General features: G+C 41.4%; 1 protein-coding gene across 3 annotated transcripts in view; it reads right to left on the bottom strand.

Annotated features, from left to right (window-relative positions):
• Window positions 1–24,129, bottom strand: part of ADAM17 (ADAM metallopeptidase domain 17) — a 67,238-nt gene that overhangs the window by 17,218 nt on the left and 25,891 nt on the right. The window contains exons 5-11 of one of the 3 annotated variants that reach the window (XM_028831980.2): window positions 19,728–19,896; window positions 18,027–18,160; window positions 14,532–14,621; window positions 12,504–12,617; window positions 9,445–9,589; window positions 9,244–9,332; window positions 3,747–3,899 (exon numbers count right to left, since the gene is read on the bottom strand). In XM_028831980.2, coding sequence (XP_028687813.1) covers window positions 3,747–3,899; window positions 9,244–9,332; window positions 9,445–9,589; window positions 12,504–12,617; window positions 14,532–14,621; window positions 18,027–18,160; window positions 19,728–19,896 — 894 coding nt within the window. Of the gene's footprint in view, window positions 1–3,746; window positions 3,900–9,243; window positions 9,333–9,444; window positions 9,590–12,503; window positions 12,623–14,531; window positions 14,622–18,026; window positions 18,181–19,727; window positions 19,897–24,129 lie in introns of those variants that run through there. The other 2 variants (XM_077960161.1, XM_077960163.1) reach the window with 2 other exon arrangements.

Here is a 24,129-nt window from a genome sequence, read left to right as displayed (position 1 = left end):
GTTTGTATCCTTGTCATAAGACCTCCTCTTCCCTCCAGCAAACCTTCCTAAGAAGTTACAATCTCAAAGGTCCTACACTCCTTTTCACGAATGTCAGCTGTCCACGGGGGAAGCCCAAACCCGGCAGACTGCTCTTCACAGGCTCGCCTAGTTGAGAGTGGCAGGTTCTGTCTTTCTAGGTCAAGGAACTACTTTAGTTTTGTCCTGTAAGCCCTCTTCATCTAGTTAAAAATATTTTTATTAAGGAATTCATTTAAAACATAGGCTGGGAGCAGCGGCTCATGCCTGTAATCCCAGCACTTTGAGAGGCCAAGGCAGGTGGATCACCTGAGGTCAGGAGTTTGTTGACCAGTTGACCAACCTGGCCAACATGGTGAAACCCCATCCTACAAAAACTACAAAAATTAGCCGGGCATGGTGGTGGGCGCCGTAACCCCAGCTACTCGGGAGGCTGAGGCAGGAGAATCACTTGAACCCGGGAAGCAGAGGTTGCAGTGAGCAGAGATCACACCACTGCACTCCAGCCTGGGCGACAGAGTGAGACTCCACCTCAAAAAATCATAATAGCCGGGTGCGGTGGCTCACGCCTGTAATCCCAGCACTTTGGCAGGCCGAGGCGGGCAGATCACGAGGTCAGCAGATCGAGACCATCCTGGCTAACATGGTGAAACCCCGTCTCTACTAAAAATGCAAAAAATTAGCCGGACGTGGCGGCGGGTGCCTGTAGTCCCAGCTACTTGGGAGGCTGAGGCAGGAGAATGGCGTGAACCCGGGAGGCGGAGCTTGCAGTGAGCCGAGATCGCGCCACTGCACTCCAGCCTGGGTGACTGAGCGAGACTCCATCTCAAAAAAACAACAAACAAACAAACAAACAAAATCATAATAAATAATAATAAATAAATAAAACAAAGAAGATGCATATTATCTTCTTACAAGGGGATTCCTACTTGAGCAACCAAACTAGAAAAACACAGACTAAATATGATGTGCTCAGGACAAACCAAATAAATTGTTCTTTGTTGATACAGACTGGCAGCGCCTGAAAAAAAAAAAAAAAACCGTTCTTCCCAGGCCCCATTCTCATTAGCAAGTTCTTTTTTTTCTTTTTCCTTTTTTTGAGACAAAGTCTCACTCTGTCATCCGGGCTGGAGTGCAGTAGCACAACCTTGGCTCACTGCCGCCTTGAACTCCCCAGGTTCCTCCTACCTTAGCCTCCTGAGTAGCTGGGACTACAAGCATGTGCTTCTATGCCCAGCTAATTTTTGTATTTTCTGTAGAGATGGGTTTCACATGTTGCCCAGGCTGATCTTGAACTCCTAGGCTCAAGTGATCTGCCCACCTCGGCCTCTCAAAGTGCTGGGATTATAGGTGTGAGCCACCATGCCTCATTGGCAAGTTCTTACAGGGCTGTTTTGAAGAGCCCCAGAACTGGTAGCAGGAAGAGTTAGCAACATGCATGTCCACTCAGGCAGTCTGCCAAGTAAAACATTTCCCTCCAAAGTTCTGACACTATCCTCATAACCAAGAAGAATATAACCTATTACTTAGAGAAACAGTATGAAATATGGTAGCCACCAACCATATGTGGCTACTTAAATTTTGTTTCTAGTCACATATTTTACACTTTCTATTACAGAAATATTCAAGCATCTATGAAGTAGATAGGATGGTATCATGAATGCCCCCATTCCCCTCACCAGCTTCAACAATGATCACCTCATGGCTTCACAGCTCCTCTACATTCGCACTACCCTTCCTCTGCTCCCACACTGCTGTTTTTGTTTGTTGGCTTATTAACAACTTTATTAAGACATATTTCACATATCACAAAATTCTCCCATTTCAAGTATATAACTCAGTGATTTCTAATAACTTTACCAAGTGTTGAAACCATTGCCATAAGTCAATTTTAGGACATTTCCATCTTTCCAGGAATGTCACTTACGTCCTTTTACAGTTAATGCCCATTTCCTGAGTAGCTGGGACTACAAGCATGTGCTTCTATGCCCAGCTAATTTTTGTATTTTCTGTAGAGATGGGTTTCACATGTTGCCCAGGCTGATCTTGAACTCCTAGGCTCAAGTGATCTCCCATCACAGGCAAACATTATTAAAAATTTAAATAAAGGCCGGGCGTGGTGGCTCATGCCTATAATCCCAGCACTTTGGGAGGCCGAGGCAGGCGGATCATGAGGTCAGGAGATCAAGACCATCCTGGCTAACACAGTGAAACCCCGTCTCTACCGAAAATACAAAAAATTAGCCGGGGGTGGTAGTGGGCACCTGTAGTCGCAGCTACTTGGGAGGCTAAGGCAGGAGAATGGTGCGAACCCGGGAGGCGCAGCTTGCAGTGAGCCAAGATTGCGCCACTGCACTTCAGCCTGGGCAACAGAGCGAGACTCTGTCTCAAAAAAAAAAAAAAAAATTAAATAAAATAGAATTTACAATTCAGTTCCTCAGTTTCTAGCCACATTTCAATTGCTCCACTGGGCAGTGGCTACTATACTGGGCAGAGCAAACGCAGAACATTCCCCACCCCACAGCAGAAAGTTCTATTGGACAGCACTGAACTATAGCAAACATGATTAGAAATGCAGAGACTTTGAAAAGAGAAGGAAAATTCAACAGTTTGACATGCTGGAAGAGTAGACAAAAAGGGGTAGAAAAATGTTTATCTGGCACAAGTTGTCAGGCAGAGGAAAAATAAAACATAACATGCAAAGTAACAGAGGAAGGAACTGTTTACACATAACAGCCAAAGAAAATGAGATGCAGAAAATATACATAAAAAGCCAAAGAAAATCAGATGCAATAATCAAAGATCACGAAAAGAACAGGAGGCAGAAATTTCAGAAAGCAGGGTGTCAGAGCCAGGAAAAAGCAGAAGTAATCCTTCCCTCTATGTCCAGGGTAGGCTTGCACATTAGCCCACAGCCTGGCTCAAAATAGAAGTCAGGACAAATACTTCACAATCTTTTGTGATTAGAATCAAACTCCTTTAAGCTCTCCCCACCAACCCTCTTTAACTCAGCAGCGCAGCTATTGTTTTCCTCACACTGCTTTATGCTGTTTAACTTCAAATAAAATGAAAAAAACGAGGTATTTATTAACACAACTTTTAGTTCGGACTCTGAGAGTTAGTCAAAGCACTCTTAAAGTCTCTGAAAGTGTTTTACAGTATCCCAAATCAACTAGTATACTCTATCAGAAGCCCTCAATAGTAAATGATTCAATTAATTATTCAACAAATATTTGTTACATGCCAGATACTCCTACTAGGAGATAGAGCTATGAATAAGACAGACAAGGGCCTTTCTCCCATGAGGCTTGTAGTAAGGCAAACTATGTGTTTATCTGCAAAAGTTAATAAAAAACATGTAAATTGTACAGTAGAGTTAAAATGAATCACAACTTGTAAATGAAATAATGAGAAATTTTTAACATAAAGCCTGAGCCCACCGGACCCTGAAATCCAGAACTCCAACAAAGGCCATTATTAGTAATTTTTCCTAGAGCTCAAATCTACACATTAAACTTGACAACAAAGTCCAAATGATAGTTTTAACCAGATTTAGATGGACCGTGCTTCACCCCAAAACATACGGCCACGTTTCAAGGTAGTTTGTAATTTGCAGATCCATCCCTAGGGGAACACCTAGGAACGGAATACGTTTCTGAGCTCTCATTATGATCATTACACACAGCCTCTTTCAAAACCACATTAAAAAATTCTCAACACACACATACCTTATTGTTCTCGTGATCGCCACTCACAGCTATGGGATACATGACATATTTTCCTCCCTGGTCCTCATTCGGGGCACATTCTGCTAGACCATCCGGATCATGTTCTGCTCCAAAATTGTGTCCCAATTCATGAGTTGTAACCAGGTCAGCTTCCTTAAGGATCATGCAAAGAAAACATTATTTTTCAATATCCAACTATCACTTACTTCTGCCAGCTGGGCCTATGCTGTCTTAAATAGAGCCTTATAATCAGATCAGCAAGAGAATAAGAACTGCATGCTTATAATACCAGCACTTCAGGAGGCTGAGACGGGAGGGTTACTTGACTCTAGGAGTTTGAGGTCAGCCTGGGCAACACAGGGAGACCCCATCTCTACAAAAATAAAAATATTAACCAGGCGAGCTGGGCGCAGTGGCTCACACCTGGAATACCAGCACTTTGGGAGGGGAGGCCAAGGCGGCCGGATCACTTGAGGTCAGGAGTTCAAGACCAGACTGGTCAACATGGTGAAACCCTGTCTCTACTAAAAATACAAAACCTAGCCAGGCCTTGTGGTGGGTGCCTGTAATCCCAGCTACTTGCGAGGCAGAGCCAGGAGAACTGCTTGAACCCAGGAGGCAGAGGCTGCTGTGAGCCAAGACAGGCCACTGAACACCAGCCTGGGCAAAAGAGTGAGAGTCTGTCTTAAAATAAATAAATAAAATAAAATAAATATATATAAACTTAAAATTCCTGATTTCTTTTTTCCTAAGAGGGGGAAATCACTCCATGGAACCTGAAAAAATAATATTTTGCAAGTCATTTTTCTATACAAGAAGTCTTTCCACATGTTCATATTAAAACAGTAGTGGGGGCCGGGCGCGGTGGCTCAAGCCTGTAATCCCAGCACTTTGGGAGGCCAAGACGGGCGGATCACGAGGTCAGGAGATCGAGACCATCCTGGCTAACACGGTGAAACCCCGTCTCTACTAAAAATACAAAAAACTAGCCGGGCGAGGTGGCGGGCGCCTGTAGTCCCAGCACGTTTGGTCTGGTCACACAAGTCTTCTGTGTTGATGATAATTGTTGTGATGTGAGAAGAGAGGAAAAACACAGTTTGAGAGATTTTTTCCCCCTAAAACAAAGTACCATAAGAAAAAAATAAATTTAGAAATTAAGGCCAGGCACAGTGGCTCAAGCCTGTAATCCCAGCACTTTGGGAGGCCAAGGCAGGTGGATCACCTGAGATCAGGAGTTCGAAACCAGCCTGACCAACATGGAGCAATCCCATCTCTACTAAAAATACAAAATTAGCCTGTCATGATGGCGCATGCCTGTAATCCCAGCTACTCGAGAGACAGAGGCAGGAGAATTGCTTGAACCTGGGAGGCGGAGGTTGCAGTGAGCCAAGATGGCACAATTGCACTCCAGCCTGGCCAACAAGAGCAAAACTCCATCTCAAAAAAAAAAAAAAAAGGCCGGGCGCGGTGGCTCAAGCCTGTAATCCCAGCACTTTGGGAGGCCAAGACGGGCGGATCACGAGGTCAGAAGATCGAGACCATCCTGGCTAACACGGTGAAACCCCGTCTCTACTAAAAAATACAAAAAAAAAAAAACTAGCCGGGCGAGGTGGCGGGCGCCTGTAGTCCCAGCTACTCGGGAGGCTGAGGCAGGAGAATGGCGTGAACCCGGGAGGCGGAGCTTGCAGTGAGCTGAGATCCGGCCACTGCACTCCAGCCTGGGCGACAGAGCAAGACTCCGTCTCAAAAAAAAAAAAAAAGAAAGAAATTAAAAGGTTCCCCAAAAGTAATTAGTGTCTTTTTCTTTTCTCATACCACTTTACATTGTTGTTTTTGTTTCTGCTTTAAGAAACAGGGTCTCGGGCCAGGCGCAGTGGCTCATGCCTGTAATTCCAACACTTTGGGAGGCCGAGGCAGGCAGATCACAAGGGCTGCAGATTGAGACCATTCTGGCTAACACAGTGAAACCCCATCTCTACTAAAAATACAAAAAATTAGCCGGGCATGATGGCAGGTGCCTGTAGTCCCAGCTACTTGGGAGGCTGAGGCAGGAGAATGGCATGAACCCGGTAGGGGGAGCTTGCAGTGAGCTGAGATCGTGCCACTGCACTCCAGCATGGGACACAGAGCGAGACTCCGTATCAAAAAAAAAAAAAAAAAAAAAGGATCTCACTAAGTTGCTCAGGCTAGAATACAGAATACAGTGGGTATTCACAGACGCAGTTATCACACTATAGCCTCTAACTCTTGGCCTCAAGTGATCCTCCCACCTCAGCCTCCCGAGTAGCTGGGACCATAGGCTCCTGCCACCACCTGTTTTTAAATCACCCGAAGTCCATAGTTTATGTTAGGGTTCACTGTGCTGTATATTCTGTGTTTCAACAAATGCATAATGTCTTATACCAACTATTAAAGTATCATACAGAGTAGTTACCCTGCTCTCTACCTATTCTTCCCTCCTTCCCCCAACATCTAGCAATCACTGATCATTTTATAGTCTGCATAGTTTTCCCTTTTCCAGAATGTCATATATTTGGAATCATATAGTATGTAGCCTTTCAGACTGGCTTATTTCACTTAGTAGTATGCTTTTAAGGTTCCTCTATGTCTTTTCATGGCTTAATAGCTTTTTATTTTTTTCTCATTGTATGGATGTGCCAGTTTATCCATTTACCAACTAAAGGATATCTTGGGTGCTTCCAAGTTTTATCAATTATGAATTAAGCTGCCATAAACATTCTTATGGCCGGGTGTGGTGGCTCACACCTGTAATCCCAGCACTTTGGGAGGCTGAAGCAGGCGGATCACCTGAGGTCAGGAGTTCAAGACCAGCCTGGCCCGTAACATGGTGAAACCCCATCTCTACTGAAAATACAAAAATTAGCTAGGAGTGACAGTGGGCACCTGTAATCCCAGCTACTCGGGAGACTGAGGCAGAATCGCTTAAACCTGGGAGGCAGAGGTTGCAGTGAGCCGAGATCACGCCACTGCACTCCAGCCTGGGTGACAAGAGTAAAACTCCATCTCCAAAAAAAAAAAAAGAAAAAGAAACTGCCAACTGTCTTCCAAAGTGGCCGCTCCATTTTTGCATTCCCACCAGCAATTAATGAAGAGTTCCTGTTGCTCCATAGCCTTGTTGGAATTGTGTTGCCAGTGTTTGGGATTTTAGCCATTCTAATAGGCTGCTAGTAATAGCGTATTGTTGTTGGGTTTCTTAAAAAGTTTTTTATAGAAACAGGGTCTCACTAATGTTGCCCAGGATGGTCTCAAACTCCTGGGCTCAAACAATCCTCCCACCTCAGCCTCGCAAGCAGCTGGGACGACACGCATGTACACCTGCACCCAGCTTCGTTGTTAATTTGCAATTTCCTAATGACACATGACACTGAGCATCTTTTCGTATGTTTCTCTGCTATCTGTGTATCTTTGGAGGTATCTGTTCTGCTCTTTTGTCTATTTTTAAATTAGGTTGTTCATTTTCTTATTGTTGAATTTTAACAGTTCTTTATACATATGGAAATTTTTAATTTTTTTTTTTTTAATTTTGTAGAGACAGGGTCTGACCATCTTGCCTAGGTTGGTTCCAAACTCCTGGGCTCAAGTGATTCTCCTGCCTCGAACTCCCAAAGTGCTGGGACTATAGGAATGAGCCACCATGCCCAGCCTCTTTGTATATTTCAGATAGCAGTCTTTTCTCAAGATGTGTCTTTTGCAAATATTTTCCTGTACCCTACACCAAGTATAAACATACACCAAGTATAACATCATAGTCAAAATAGCAGTATACCAACCAGCCCTCTGGGAAGCCAAGGTGAATGGATCACTTGAGGTCAGGGGTTCATGAGACCAGCCTGGCCAACATGGTGAAACCCTGTCTCTACTTAAAACAAAAATACAAAAATTAGCCATGTGTGGTGACAGGCACCTGTAATCCCAACTACTCAGGAGGCTGAGGCAGGAGAATCACTTGAACCCGGGAGGCAGAGGTTACAGTGAGCCAAGATGGTGCCACTGCCTTCCAGCCTGGGCCACAGAGCAAGACTCTGCCTCAAAAAAAATAAAAATTAAATAAAAATTAAAAATCAGTATATTGGATACTAATATTTCCTACCAGTATCTCTCTCCCCTTCTTCCTTAATGAGCCCTAATTTTGTTCAGGGCAGCAATATACTCAGCTAAAATAGCCACCTTTCCACATTCCGTTGAGGCTAAGGGCAGCCACGTGACCCAGTGCTGTACAGTAAGTTGTAAACAAAAGCCAGGATGAAGCCTCCAGAGAAGCTTTTTAGAAGGGCCAGACTAGGCTAGCCATGTTCTCTTTCTCCTCCTTTCTCTAACACAGAAGAGAACCATCTTAAAACCATGAGGTGACATGCATGAAGACAAAGACCTCCTGCTTGTTCTTAAGCCACTGAGGGCACCTCTGAGTTGCTGTACCACCCGGAAAATGCTATCCCTGAACTTCTTGTTGACTGAGACAAATAAACCCCTTATTTAAACCACTGCTTATTTAATTTTCTGTTATTTGTAGTCAAACACATTTCAACAGTCACAGCTGGAGAAAAACAAGATCATAAGATCTTCCAGAGAAAAAAACAGGTGACGTACAAAGATAAGAACTCAAAATGACTTCAGATTCTTTAAAAGCAACATGCACAGAAGACCACAGAGAACATGAGAACTAAGAATATACTCAGCCAAAATTATCAATCAGGCTTAAGAGTGGAATAAAGACATTTTCAGATATGTGAAATCCCAACAATATGCAGGTCATATACCTTTTCTTAGGAAGCTCCTACAAGATACACTACACCAAAATGATGGCACTGAGAAAGAGGGAGACCACGGGGTTCTGAAAATAAGAGGGTGTGGGATGCCTTGAATGACAGCTGCACCGCAGGACTAGGAGACAGGGAGCTCTAAGAGTTGCTGCAGGTCAGAGGGCTCCAGGACGGAGGGTTCGAGAAAAGCAGTGGTCCTCACATGTTTCAAAAGAAGGCTGACAGGCCATTTTTATTTTCTTCTTTATGCTTTTTCATATATCTCACAAAAATATATAAATTTTCTTTAGGCAGAAATGAAAAAACAGTATATATTACATTTTTAAAAAAATATCTACATCGGCCGGGCGCGGTGGCTCAAGCCTGTAATCCCAGCACTTTGGGAGGCCGAGACGGGCGGATCACGAGGTCAGGAGATCGAGACCATCCTGGCGAACACGGTGAAACCCCGTCTCTACTAAAAAATACAAAAAACTAGCCGGGCGAGGCGGCGGGCGCCTGTAGTCCCAGCTACTCGGGAGGCTGAGGCAGGAGAATGGCGTAAACCCGGGGGGCGGAGCTTGCAGTGAGCTGAGATCCGGCCACTGCACTCTAGCCCGGGCGACAGAGCCAGACTCCGTCTCAAAAAAAAAAAAAAATTATCTACATAAATATATAACTGAGGTTCTACTACAATAAACTCTTAACACTATTCTTTTAAAAATAAAAGAACATACCTTTGTAAGGATGGTTTTACCATAATTCTTTGTGCTCGTCAAACCACTATTCAAATAGATATTTTTCTTCCCAACTGGGCTATAATAAGCTAAAGTCAAAAGGAAACAAAGATAAATTGCTTATTAAATACAGAATTATAATATAATCTAATCAGCTTATAATCCCAGCATCATATTCACATAAGAAATGGAAAAACTTACCCTTTGGACAAACGCCTCCATGGCTGTTTGCTCTGGGAGAGCCAACATAAGCTAATCCAAGAGTTCCCATATCAAAATCTTGGTATGTGAAAAGGTGTGCCAAGCAAACTTTAGATGCTTCCTCAGCTATATCAAAGCTAAATTGCTTTGAAAGACAAAAAAAAAAAAAAAGCATTCTTAGATTAACAATTACATCAGACCAAAGATGTAATCTAAATCAACTAAACATTCCAGAACAGAACCATGGCCGCATGCAGCTCAGCACCAGCAATCACAACCCCGTGCAGTGCTTTGCTCTTTCCCTAAAGCACTCCACCTGCACCAGTGAGAGGCAGACACTGTCATCTGGCAAGGAGCACAAAAGGGAAGAGTTCGGGAGCTTGCTCCAGCTGTTCAGAACTAACTCACTGCTCCTCCGAGGGCTGTTCTGAAGACATACAGCCTAGGACTAGAGATGCTCCAATTCGTTAACGGGATTGCAGCACCCCAGACCAACACAGATCCCTCTCAAGTATTTCAAGGATTCATCTGGTTTTACAGAAATTTTAATCTTAAACTTTTTTGAGCGTCATAATATATAGTCATTTATATAAATATACACTTATAGAAAAGCAAATATACCCAGTTTTATGTTACTAAAATAAAGATTTTACATCCATTTAAGTCAACGCTGCAGGTTTGAGAGGATTTTTTTTTCTCAATTTAAAAGGGCTTCATACATTACTTTAAAAACCTCTACCATAACCATTCAGCGTCTCCAAGTTTAAAAAACCTTAATTTTGGGGTTTTTTTTATTTGTTTGTTTGTTTGAGACAGGGTCTCGCTGTGTCACCCAGGCTGGAGTGAAGTGATGCAATCACAGCTCACTGCAGCCTCGACCTCCCAAGGCTAAAGTGAACCTCCCACCTCAGCCTCCCAAGAAGCTGGTACCAAAAGCGTGCATCACCATGCCTGGCTAATTTTTGTATTTTTTGTACACCACGTTGTCCAAGCTAGTCTTGAACTCCTGGGCTCAAACAATCCACCAGCCTCATCCTCAGCCTCCCAAAGTGCTGGGATTACTAGCCAAAACCCTCAATGTTTAAAATGCTTTAAATGAGAGGCCAGAGAGCCCTATATGAGGAATGAAGTGTGGTTACATGGGGATTCTGATAGTTCCGTGGTAAAAGGGTGAGGCTTCTAAGAACATTCTAGGAGCCTCAGGGAAGAAAACTGGAGAGGAGCATCTGTCAACGTAAGTCATTCTTCTCTTTGGTTCCTCCCCTGCCATGGGCTGTCTGGAGGCCCACAGAAAAGCACACAGGCACAGTGGTTCAGCTGTTCTAGGAGTCAGGAGATCTGTGCTCAATTCGACCTCTGCCACTACCAGTTGTATGACTAACCAGACAAGTCATTTAATCTTCCTGTTACTGGTTGAATTGTGCCACCCCAAAATTCAAATGTTGAAGTCCTAACCCTCAACAGTACCCCAGAATGTGACTCTATCTGGAAACAGGGCCCTTAAGGAGGTAATTAAGGTACACTGAGGTCATATGGGTGGGCCTTAAACCAATATGGCGGGTGTCCTGATAAGAAGATCAGAATACACACACACTGAGGGAAAGACCATGTGAGAACACAGGGAGAAGACAGCACCTACACCACAAGTACTGTGGCCTCAGAAGAAATCAACCCTGCTGATCCCTTGATTTTGGACTTCCAGCTTCCAGAACTGTGAAAACCCCAACTTCTGTTAAGTCCCCCAGCCTATGCTGCTCTGTCATGTCAGCTGGAATAAACAATAACACTTGCTGAGCCTCTTCACAACAATGATGCTGTCTCAATCAACCTTTCAGGGTGCTCAGCAGATCAAATTAGACAGGGTATGAATGAGTACCACACAGGTGCTGCACGTTATGCTTCTCCATCTGGATGAAGAGTTATAATATCCTTCAATTCTATTAAAGCTTTGAAAACTTGATTTCAGCCTCATGAGACTCTGAACAGGAATCCAGATGAGCCACACCATACCTGGACTAGCCCATGCAAACTATGAGATAAATAAGTGTTGTTCTAAGCTGCTCCACTTGTGATAATTTGTTAAAGCAACAACAGGAAACTAATACACTTACCAACACATTAAAATATAACTACTATCACTTCATAGAAAGTCATTCTACACCAAAGTAATAGCACACACAAACTCAAGACACTGGAATCACATGGCAGTATCCTGTTATACAGCAAGACTCCAAATGATGTAAAATGATTAAGTTAGCCATCTTTAGATTAATCGCCAGAATAAAAACACAAAAATTTTAAATTCCTGTAGAGAACTTTCAGATCTCCAAGCTATATTTCTACTGTCCAATACATGTTCATAACCTGTTTGATAATTACTGCCCTAAAAGATAAATTGACAAGCTTCAGAGAGCCCTGAACTAAGTGTCCCGAACTAACAAAACAGTGTGCAAAAACTCTATATATTCGGTATCCATGTTATTTTCTAGAGCAGATCCACTGATTGCCTCATTAGATCCTCAAAGATATTAAGGTTAAGAAGCACTGCTTTGGCCGGGCACAGTGGCTCACACCTGTAATTCCAGCACTTTGGGAGGGCGAGGCAGGCAGATCATCTGAAGTCGGGAGTTCGAGACCAGCCTGACCAACATGGAGAAACCCCGTTTCTACTAAAAATACAAAAATTAGCTGGCCGTGGTGGTGCATGCCTATAATCCTAGCTACTCAGGAGGCTGAGGCAGGAGAATTGCTTGAACCTGGGAGGCGGAGGTTGCAGTGAGCTGAGATCATACCATTGCACTCCAGCCTGGGCAATAAGAGTGAAACCCTGTCTCAAAAAAAAAAAAGCAGCAGCATTGCTTTATAATGTTTTTCTTTTTCACGGAGTTTTTGTTATTTGTTGTGTATGCTGTTACATGGGATGAGGTTCCTGCTGGATCAGCTGGGGGAGATTGCTTCTTGGTTTCCATCTTTTTCAATATGCTCCTTCATTAAAACATATACAATCCACATAGCAGAAATCATAAAGTGGTGTTAATATCCAGGGTTCCAAGACCTACCTCTAGCAACATCTTCACATCCCAAGCATCCTTTTCTTCATTTGGGTAACTTTTTGCCATATTGTAATGCTTTTCACCAGGTTTTACCTCTTGTGGAGACTTGAGAATGCGAATCTATACTTAAAGAGATAATATACTTAGAACACTTCCAAAATAAGTCAGAAGACTCTGAATACTGCATTATTTTATCTGTTCAAAAAAAGAATTGTTCTAGAAAAAAACATTTTAAAACCAAAATTCATAAATTTTTCAGTTCTAATATTCAATGTTTGAAACAAACAGAGAAGCATATGGTATGGAAAACATGTCAATTAATTATTTATAATAATATGAATGTACTCCTACATTTTCATATCCTCTATGTTTATTTTGAAAAAATAAGAACTTGGGTTACAGGAGCCTAAAATAATTATTAGAACTATAGTCAACAGTTTAGGAAAGAATAATAAAATATACATCTCTTTGTGCATCAAAGGAATAAAAGACTAAGAACAGAGGCTTCTCCTTATATGTGCATTTCAGATAAATTCCTATTAAGCCTGCAAAGAAGGGGAAAAAAAGTAACAAAGGCTCCCATTAGAAAGTGTGAGATAAAGAAAGAAGGAAACTATGCTCAGCTCAGAGTTTCTGTGTGTCTCTCTTCCCTGCCTGCCTGCCTGCCTGCCTGTTCTGGTCTCCTCTGCCACTGTGTGGTAAGCTTACTGGGGTGGACTCTGCAGTTTTGATGGTGGCTGGTCAAGGTCAAATCTGGGACAACTACTTAGAAGCCCACCATGATGCACATCTAAACCACATCCTCCAATCCATCCTTCATCAGATGTAAAGAAGTTAATGTTTTAATCTCCTATATTATTCCTGTGTTCTTCAATTGGTTCCAAATGCCTAAAGCAAAAAGAAAATTTACAGGGTCCCTAAAACTCAAACATGATGCAGCTATTTATAATAAAACAAATGAGGCAGCTTTACATGCATGAACATGAAGTACTCTCCAACATACTGTGAAATTAAAAAGCGAGGTATAAAAGTGTACTGTATAGCACCGTTGTGTCAAATACAGACATATACATACACTATACATGCATATGACATCTCTAGAAAGATACATATGAAACTAGTGACATGAATGTCTTTGGGGAAAGGAACTGGTTTAACAATAAACAGGTTGCAGAGACTTACTTTTCACTGGTTTTTGTACTGTGTGTATGTTACCTATTCAAATAATAACTTAAAAAGAAAATGCAAAACAGTTGAAAGAGAATGAAAAGGGAAAAATCTCTTAGTTTTATACAAAAAATATCAAAGTTTAACATTTATAAATATGGTGAATGATTTAAAAAAATTTTTTAAACCTCTAAATTCTATACTGTAGAACTTATAAAAATATGGTTTACTACAAAAAGCCTGGAAAAAAAACAGAGATAACAATTTATATAACTTACATATCAAAATGTCTCTCTGCCCAAAGTAATACCCTATGTCAGAAGTCTTTTTAGTCTTAGCAATTTGAAATAACTCTTCATATGAGCTATTAAGATGACACTAATATAACATTGCTAGACACATTCTGTTAACAGATTACAAGAAATCAGGAGACATCTGAGGGGAAAGAACCTAAAGGTTCTGTATATATAAATACAGCCTTGCAAAGGTACCCAGTATTTTTTAGTAAATTTTCTGACTAAGGATTCAACGGTACGTGTCACAGTTTTAACGAAAGACTTAAGCATAATCAGAGGGGGGAAAGAAACTACAGAGAATAAAAAGGCCATGAATTCAAAGAAGGAACAAAGCACAGCAGCGTAAAAGGCTTTCTACCTAAAGCGAGACTAAGGACAGAAAACTTCACAATCTAGAACTAATTAACATCAAAAATACTGCACAATTCATCAGAAGAAAAATCACTGGCATTTGAGAAAACTTATTTATAATTATTGTTAAGGACAAGTTTTTGGGTTTTGGATACAAGTCACAAATATTTACATTACATAACTTAAGTGAGTAATATAAGCCATATCTATTGATAAATACCTGCTCTATCTGTATTCCATAGCCTTTAAAACCCGCGTTATCCCATGAAGTGTTCCGATAGATGTCATCAACTCTGTCAATTAGCTCTATCTGTGTGTATTTAAAAAAGAAAAAAGACATTATGTAGCTCTTTACCTCTCCTGGCAATGCAATATAAAATCTATGGAGGAAAAAAAAATCTCAGTTTAGAGGCCATTGCAGAAGTTTCTACTTTCACAAAAACTAGCATTAAGATGTTACTATATCTGAGTATTCCCAACCTTTGGCCCCAAACTTAAAGTGCTGTTACCAGAATAAAACAATGGTATAGTTTAACCTAAATTTCAGGTACTCAATTGCACATGGAACCAAAATGATGAGTAACAGGCTTTTGTAAAACTACCGTTTCAATCAATAATAAAAATTAAATTTAAAAGTCAATCAATATACCTGAAATACAGTTGACTCTTGAACAACATAGATTTGAACTTCAAGTGTCCACTTATATGTGGATTTCCTTAAGCCTTTGTCACCAGAGACAATATGACCAACTCTTCCTCTTCCTCCTCAGCCTACTCAACATGGACCATTATGATGATCCACTTCCACTTAGTGAATGGTAAATGCATTTTCTCTTCCTTATGATTTTTCTTTATTTTATTTTTTCAGAGACAAGGTCTTGCTCTGTCACCAGGGGTACAGCACAGTGGCACGATCATAGCTCACTATAGCCTGAATTTCCGGGCTCAAGCAATCCTCTCACCTCAGCCTCCTGAGTAACAGAAGACTACAGGCGCACACCACCATGCCCAGCTTTTTTTTTTTTTTTTTTTATGATTTTCATCATAACATTTTCCTTTAACTTACATGATTGTAAGAACACAGTAATAATACATATAAAAAATACGTGTTAATCGGCTGTTATTTTATTGGTAAGGCTTCTGGTCAATAGTAGACTATTAGTAGTTACATTTTTGGAGAATCAAAGTTATACAGGGGCTGGGCATAGTGGTTCACGCCTGTAATCCCAGCACTTTGGGAGGCTGAGGCAGGAGGACTGCTTAAGCTTAGAAGTTTGAGACCATCCTGAGAAATTCTCCATCTCTACTAAAAATCAAAAAACTTAGCCAGGAAGGGTGAACACCTGTTGTCCCAGCTACTCAGGAGGCTGAGGCGGGAAGATTGTTTTGTTCCAGGCAATAGAGGCCGCAGTGAGCTACGATTTCGCCACTGCGCTCCGGCCTGGGCAACAGAGTCTAAAAAAAAAAGTGACATGAGGATTTTTGACTGCAGAGAGAAGGTCAGTGCTTCTAACCCCCACCCCCCGGCACTGTTCCTGGGTCAACCGTATTCCCTTCTAAAAAGAATTCCATCTTCACTCTGTCTCTTGGTGAGTACCTCAAATGTCTTCACCAGAAACAAGTAAGGTGCAGTGGCAGACAACTGCCAACCCTATTCCCCCACTCTCACCCCGAAAAGTTCAGCACTGAGGAATGGGTAAGAAGACAGCCAGAAAGAACAAGGTTCATTTCAGCAACCCTCCTTCTTTTGCTCTCTGATTTGGGAAAACTGGAGAAGGAAGGCAGTATTGTTTCCAAGGAAAATGACATGAGAAAGAACAAAATGCTAATTACCTATCTTTTTTCTCAAAGAGAATATTCTACTATTCAAAAACTGGGTTGATAAGGTTTGTTCCAGCAACTGTGAAACAAGTTATGTCTCAGAAATTGTAAAAAGTACAAATTTCAAGACTAGATCTCTCATTATATTCATATTTGTAGTGTAATGAACAAAGAAGTAATATAAGAGGAGCCCCTTAATACAAAACCCAGATTAAGAGAGAAGCTTTTTAAAGTAAGAATCTCTATCTTAGGAACAAGAATCACAGTGACTCTTACTAGCCTCATAATAAATTCACTTGATATGGGGCCGAGTGCTGTGGCTCACACCCGTAATTCCAGCTACTTGTGATGCTGAGGCAGGAGAACTGCTTGAACCCAGGAGGTGGGGGTTGCAGTGAGCTGAGATTGCACCACTGCACTCCAGCCTGGGCAACACAGTGAGACTCTGTGTCAAACAAACAAACAAACAAACAAAAAAATCCACTTGACATGGAAGGGAAGGGAAAGAAGGGTAAGGGAGGGTATGAATAAAATGGACAGCATGGGAAAAGCAAGGCAATGAGAAAGACATCTTTACCGCCCCAGCTTCTTCTTGCTTCATGAATAGCTGCATTCTCCATTATTCCCTCAATAACAACATTTTCATCAGTGCCAAGTAATCATGACGAATGAGGTCATACTAGCAAAAAATGTCAACGAAAAATGATTTCCCAGATTTTAAAAATCGTAATAGTTGGCCGGGCGCGGTGGCTCAAGCCTGTAATCCCAGCACTTTGGGAGGCCGAGACGGGCGGATCATGAGGTCAGGAGATCGAGACCATCCTGGCTAACACGGTGAAACCCCGTCTCTACTAAAAATACAAAAAAAGAAAACTAGCCGGGCGAGGTGGCGGGCGCCTGTAGTCCCAGCTACTCGGGAGGCTGAGGCAGAGAACGGCGTAAACCCGGAAGGCGGAGCTTGCAGTGAGCTGAGATCCGGCCACTGCACTCCAGCCTGGGCAGCAGAGCGAGATTCCGTCTCAAAAAAAAAAAAAATTGTAATAGTTCGGCCGGGTGCGGTGGCTCATGCCTGTAATCCCAGCACTTTGGGAGGCCAAGGCGGGCAGATCATGAGGTCAGGAGATCGAGACCATCCTGGCTAATATGGTGAAACTCCGTCTCTACCAAAAATACAAAAAAATTAGCCGGGCATGGTGGTGGGTGCCTGTAGTCCCAGCTACTCGGGAGGCTGAGGCAGAAGAATGGCTTGAACCTGGGAGGTGGAGCTTGCAATGAGCCAAGATTGTGCCACTGCACTCCAGCCTGGGCAACAGAGCAAGACTCTGTCTCAAAAAAAAATCATAATAGTTCATGCTTAAAAATCCAGCATCAGCACTTCTTACATCTTTCCTTCACTTCTGTGCCCTAGAGCTAGTTATGACCACGAAAGTCCCACCTATTTCAAGTGAAGTCCAATGACTAGGTCTTTAACATGACAAACAAAATTCACCTTCCTCTCTGAAATATACATATAAGCAAAAGATAAACATGGGTTCATGCAAATACATATTTTTACATTCACATGTGACACCACAGGTTCACTGCCATGATAGCAGTAATGTTTTGTAAAGAGCTCACTTATATCAAGGAGGAAGACTACATTATAACCTCTCCCAAAGCCTATATGCATAAATTCTAACATGCACAAAATATTAGTTCGAGAGTAAAATGGGTTGTCATAAATTTGAAACTATAATTTCCATACAGTAACATAAAAACCTCAGAGAAAATCCCTCAAATATTTTAGGGAAATAACAGAGTATCTGGAACAGATCTGGTTTCATTAAGTTTCATGGAATGTACCCACCCACAAGAATTTTTTTTTCAATTACTTGATGCAATATCAAATACTTACTAAGTAATTTGTAGTTGTACTCTCTTCCCCTCTGCCCATGTATCTGTAGAAGCGATGATCTGCTACCACCAATAATTTACACGTGTTCTTCATGGGATCTGGGTCAGCTCTTCTCTTCACTCGATGAACAAGCTCTAATATGAATTTGTATGCACTATTAAATCAAAATTCACCAAAACAAGGAGTTTTATGGTAACACTTTAAATCTAATATATTTTTGAAACAAACATTATGTGAGCTTAATATCACTAAAGGATCTTGAACAACAAAAAAAAAAACAATTTGGAGGAAGACAGAAAAGTGAAAAGTAACATAAAGTTTAAACACTGTAGAATTCAAAACCAAGGACAAGTGCCTTCTTAATTTTTCAAATACAGAAACTTTAAAAAGTGTTCAACAGAGTAAGGCCGGGCATGTTGGCTCAGGCCTGCAATCCCAGCACTTTGCGAGGTCAAGGTGGGTGAATCACCTTAGGATGGGAGTTCGAGACCAGCCTGGCCAACATGATGAAACCCCATCTCTATTAAAAATACAAAAATTAGCCAGGTATGGTGGCGTCTGCCTGTAATCCCAGCTACTCATAAGGCTGAGGCAGGAGAATCACTTGAACCCAGGGTGCGGAGGTTGCAGTGAGACAAGATTATGCCATTGCACTCAAGCCAGGGCAACAAGAGTGAGACTCCATTTCTAAATAAATCAATAAATAAATAAACAAATAGTGCTCAACAGAGTAAAACATTCACCTAATGCTGGGCTATGAAGCTGTCAGTCATATTCTACAACAAGAAGTTTATGAATTAACCAAAATAACAGTAAAAATGTCAAAATATTCACATTGAAAATTAGTTTGTGTTAATATGACAACTTTCTTGTGAAATAAATTAAGAATTTATTTATATATTAAAATGCTAATATATATTTTAATAATATTGTAATAACATAACCATCTTTGGCCTGGCACGTTGGCTCACGCCTGTAATCCCAACACTTTGGGAGGTTGAGGTGGGCGAATCACTTGAGGCCAGGAGTTTGAGAACAGCCTGGTCAACATGGTGAAACCCCATCTCCACTAAAAATACAAAAATTAGCCAGGACTGGTGGCACGTGCCTATAATCCCAGCTACTCGGGAGGCTGAGGCAGGAAAATCACTTGAACCTGGAAGTCAAAGGTTGCAGTGAGCCGAGATTGCACTGCAAAAACAAAACAAAACAAAACAAAACAAAACAAAACAAAAAAACCTAACCAGGGGTGTTTTGGGCAGTAAAATTCCAAGATGGTTATGTTTTTTAAATGACCCTAAATAGATTGTCCCAAGATGGATATAACCTTCTTGTATTCTAAGCAGTATATACATAGGTCTCTCCTGCTACCAATTAATTTCTTATAAACTCTAAAGATTGTCTTTCCACCATTATTATCATTTCTAAATATCTGCAAGAATATTTTCCCTCGGATCACTCCATTTCCCTTTTCCCTAATCTTTTTAAAAGTCTAATCTTTGTTGTTCCCATTATTTTCTAGAGTTTTCAACTCTGACATCATAGACAAAAGAAGTTGAAAATTTCTGGAATAAAACTCTTATTTGCATGCCAAATACTATAGTTACTTGACAATCATGTTATTTTTTTATCAAATAACAACTATTGAAGTCAATTGTAATATGTTTGTTTCTTATTTGAAATACAGTCTTTAAGCCTTACCTTCAGGTGGTCCTCTGTCTACTAACCCTTTTGGGAGCAACTCTTCATTATCCACTTTTAAATAACCACACACTTTTGGAGACTGCAAACGTGAAACATTCTTGATATCTTCAGATTTATAAACTAACATTCTTTTGTCTTTGGTATCATTAACAAATCTCCAAAGTGGCTAAAACAGAAAATATACACGACTGAGATGGAAAAAAATAACAATTCCTAGACACTAAATTCTAACATTCTTTGCTTGTTCTTAGATAACATTCATTTCTAGGTTAAGTAAACTGATTAGTCATGTTATTAAAATAAATCTCAATTTTTAATCATACGGAGTTTCTAGGCTGGTAAGTAAACATGTAGATCATAAACTCTGATTATTTTATCTGTATATAAATAAAGCTTTACATACTTTGCACATTATGAAATCTTTCAGAGGATGCAGAAGAGAAAAATGCATATCATTTTCCACTCATTCATTCCAAAACATTATGTAATATCTACTGTATACTGGCACTGTTATAGGTGATGGTGCTATAGTAATGAAAATTGGACAAGGTTTCTGTTCATGCAGCATCTTCATTTTAGCTTCCTTAACACTTAGGTGTTTGACATCTTTTTGCCACGTTAGGCTTTATCCACACAAAAGAACAAACATATTTATATGAAAGAAAACTCAGAACTTGCAACAATAGGTCTGAACCTTATTACTGGTTTCAGCGAATGCAGTTTTTAAAAAAAATCTCCACTTACAATGTTACAAGGCCAGAGTAAATCACAATTAATATACTCTAAAGTTTACCCAAGTCAAAAGGTTGTTTGTTTTGTTTCAAAGCAAAGTTATTCTCTGTAAGAACACTGGTCTCATCAGAGCCAGGCGGTTTGTAGAGGACACACAAAAAATATATTTATCTCCATCAGGGAAATGCAAATCAAAACCCCAGTGGGAAAAAAGAACCCACAATGAAACACCCCTGTATACCCACTAGGATGACTATGATCAAAGACAAATACTGGTGAGGATGTAGAGAAATCCAGAACCCTCATATATGCTGATGAGAATGTAAAATGGTAAAACCACTTTAGAAAATAGTCTGGCAGGTCCTCAAAGGTTAAAAGTAGAATAACCATATGACCCAGCAATTCTGCTCCTAGTATATAACCAAGAGAAATGAAAACACAAGGAGTAATGTAAATAATAGCTAAAAAGTGGAAACAACCCAAATGTCCATCAACAACTAATCAATGAATAAACAAAATGCAGTTTATCCATACAATGGAATATTATTCAGCAATAAAAATAAATAAGATACAGATAGATGCTACAACGTAGATGAACCCTGGAAACATTATTCTAAGCGAAAGAAGCCACACACGGGCTGGGCGGAGTGGTTCACATCTGTAATCCCAGCACTTTGGGAGGCCAAGGCAGGCGGATCACTTGAGGTCAGGAGTTTGAGACCAGCCTGGCCAACACAGTGAAACCCTGACTCTAGTAAAAAATGCAAAAATTAGTCAGGTATGGTGGCAGGCGCCTGTAATCCCAGCTACTCGGGAGGCTGAGGTGAGAGAATCAGTTGAACCCAGGAGGCGGAGGTTGCAGTGAGCCGAGATCATGCCACTGCACTCCAGCCTGGGCGACAGAGCAAGACTCCATCTCAAAAAAATTAAAAACTTAAAAAGAAGCCACACACAAAAGACCACATATAATTCCATTTATATGAGATGACCCAAATAGACAAATCTAAACAGACAGTAGATTCCTGGTTGCCTAGAGCTGGGGGAGTTAGGGAGGAAGCGGGAAGGATGGCTAAAGGATACAACGTTTCTTTTTCAGTTCATGAAAATGTTCTACAATTGAATGTGGTGGTGTTTGCACAACTCCATCAATATATGAAAACTGCCTGGCGTGATGGCTCACGCCTGTAATCTCAGCACTTTGGGAGGCCATGGTGGGCGGATAACTTGAGGCCAGGAGTTCAAGACCAGCCTGACCAACATGGTGAAACCCCATCTCTACTGAAATACAAAAATTAGCCAGGCATGGTGGTGGGCGCCTGTAATCCCAGCTACTCAAGAGGCTGAGCAGGACAATCACTTGAACCCAGGAGGCAGAGGTTGCAGTGATCGTGCCACTGCACTCCAGCCTGGGTGACAGAGTGAGACTCTGTCTCAAAAATACACACACACACACACACACATATACACACACACAACTACAAAACTATATATATTAAAGGGGTGAATACTATAGTATGTGAATTATATCTCAATAAAACTGTTAAACATTATATGCATACACATCTTTGGTAATCTATGTATGAGGTGGATGTAAGAAACAATGGTTACAGAATTTCAGGGCTAGCAGAGGCCTCAAAAGTTAACTAACCCAACTTCTGGGCTACAGGAATCTTCCATATTTAGTAAAGTTCATTTAGCCTATGAATAGAAGTGAAAATTTTTTTTATTTTGTGTCAAACATTTCTAAGTTCACATTGATTGTTTCCTAGTATAGCCAGTCAAGCACAGAAAAAGACAGCTGGCTTTGGGATCAGATATATCTGAGTTCAAACCTCAACGGTACCTCACTATGTGCCTTGGACAAGTACCCTGAGCATAACCTCCCTCGTTAGGTAAAGCAGTGATAATACCTAACTTGAAGATTATGAAGATTATGTAGGTAATAAATCTAGTTTTATAATAAGATTTCAAAAGAAAAGTGGTCGTTATTAATAAAAGCTAAGCCTATTACCACTATTACTAGTAAGTTGCTGGAAAAAATCATTTGATGAGTAATTGACTAAAAGGCAGAAAACTTGATTGGATCCTGGATTGGAAAACCAAAAAAAAAAATCTATGAAGGAGATTTTGAGGATGACTAGAGACTTTGACTATGGCATGATTATTAGATAATACTGTAGAATTCTTTTCATTTTCTCAGGTATGTTACTTTTATTACAGCTATAGAAAAGAGTGCCTAGGGATGCATACAGAAGTAGTCAGGGGTGAAGTGTCATGATGTTTGCAAACGATTTGCATATGATTCAGGAAAAAAAGAGAGAAAGCTAGCATGACATTATGTTAGAAATTGTGGGCCGGGTGCGGTGGCTCAAGCCTGTAATCCCAGCACTTTGGGAGGCCGAGATGGGCAGATCACGAGGTCAAGAGATCGAGACCATCCTGGCTAACATCGTGAAACCCCGTCTCTACTAAAAAAATACAAAAAACTAGCCAGGCGAGGTGACGGGCGCCTGTAGTCCCAGCTACTCGGGAGGCTGAGGCAGGAGAATGGCGTAAACCCGGGAGGCGGAGCTTGCAGTGAGCTGAGATCTGGCCACTGCGCTCCAGCCTGGGCGACAGAGTGAGACTCCGCCTCAAAAAAAAAAAAAAAGAAATTGTGTTAGAAATTGTTTAAGGGCTACATGGTTTTTGTTTTTTGTTTTGTTTTGTTTTTAATCTTTCTGTAGCTACAGGGTACTTTTTAATCTTTCTGTAGATTTGAACATTTTCTTTTTTCTTTTTTTTTTTTTTTGAGACAGAGTTTCACTCTGTCACCCACACTGGAGTACAGTGGAGCGATCTCAGCTCACTGCAACCTCTGTCTCCCAGGTTCAAGCGATTCTCCCGCCTAGGCCTCCCGAGCAGTTGGGATTACAGGTGCAAGCCACCAAGCCTGGCTAATTTTTGTATTTTTGGTAGAGAAGAGGTTTCACCATGTTGGCCAGGCTGGTCTCGAACCCCTGGCCTGAGGTGATCCACCCACCTCAGCTTCCCAAAGTGCTGGGATGACAGGCATGAGCCACCGCACAAGCTGAACATTTTCAAAACTAAAAGTTGGGGGAGGCCAAGCACGGTGGCTCATGCCTGTCATCCCAGGACTTTGGGAGGCCGAGGTGGGCAGATCACAGGTCAGACGTTCAAGACCAGCCTGGCCAGCATGGTGAAACCCCGTCTCTACTAAAAATACAAAAATTAGGCCAGACGCAGCGGGTCACGCCTGTAAGCCCAGCACCTTGGGAGGCCAAGGCGGGTGGATCACCTGAGACTAGGATTTCAAGACCAGACTGGCCAACATGGCAAAACCCTGTCTCTACCAAAAATACAAAAACTAGCTGGGCACAGTGGCGTGTGCCTGTAATCCCAGCTACTTGGGAGGCTGAGGCAGGAGAAATGCTTGAACCTGGGAGGCGGAGATTGCAGTGAGCCGAGATTGCGCCACTGCACTCCAGCCTGGGCGATAGAGCAAGACTCCATCTCAAATAAATAAATAAAAGTTGGGGGAAATATTATCTCACCATGCAAGTTTAACCCAGGATTATTTATATAAATAGTAAGCTATGGTAAAGTCAGTGACAGTTTAAAATATTTAATGGCTGTGCACAGTGACTCACACCTGTCATCCCAGCAC

Source organism: Macaca mulatta, chromosome 13 (assembly GCF_049350105.2).
Source record: "Macaca mulatta isolate MMU2019108-1 chromosome 13, T2T-MMU8v2.0, whole genome shotgun sequence".
Taxonomy (NCBI): domain Eukaryota; kingdom Metazoa; phylum Chordata; class Mammalia; order Primates; family Cercopithecidae; genus Macaca; species Macaca mulatta.
The sequence above is the reverse complement of the archived record's forward strand: the minus strand, read 5'-3'. Positions and strand labels throughout refer to the sequence as shown.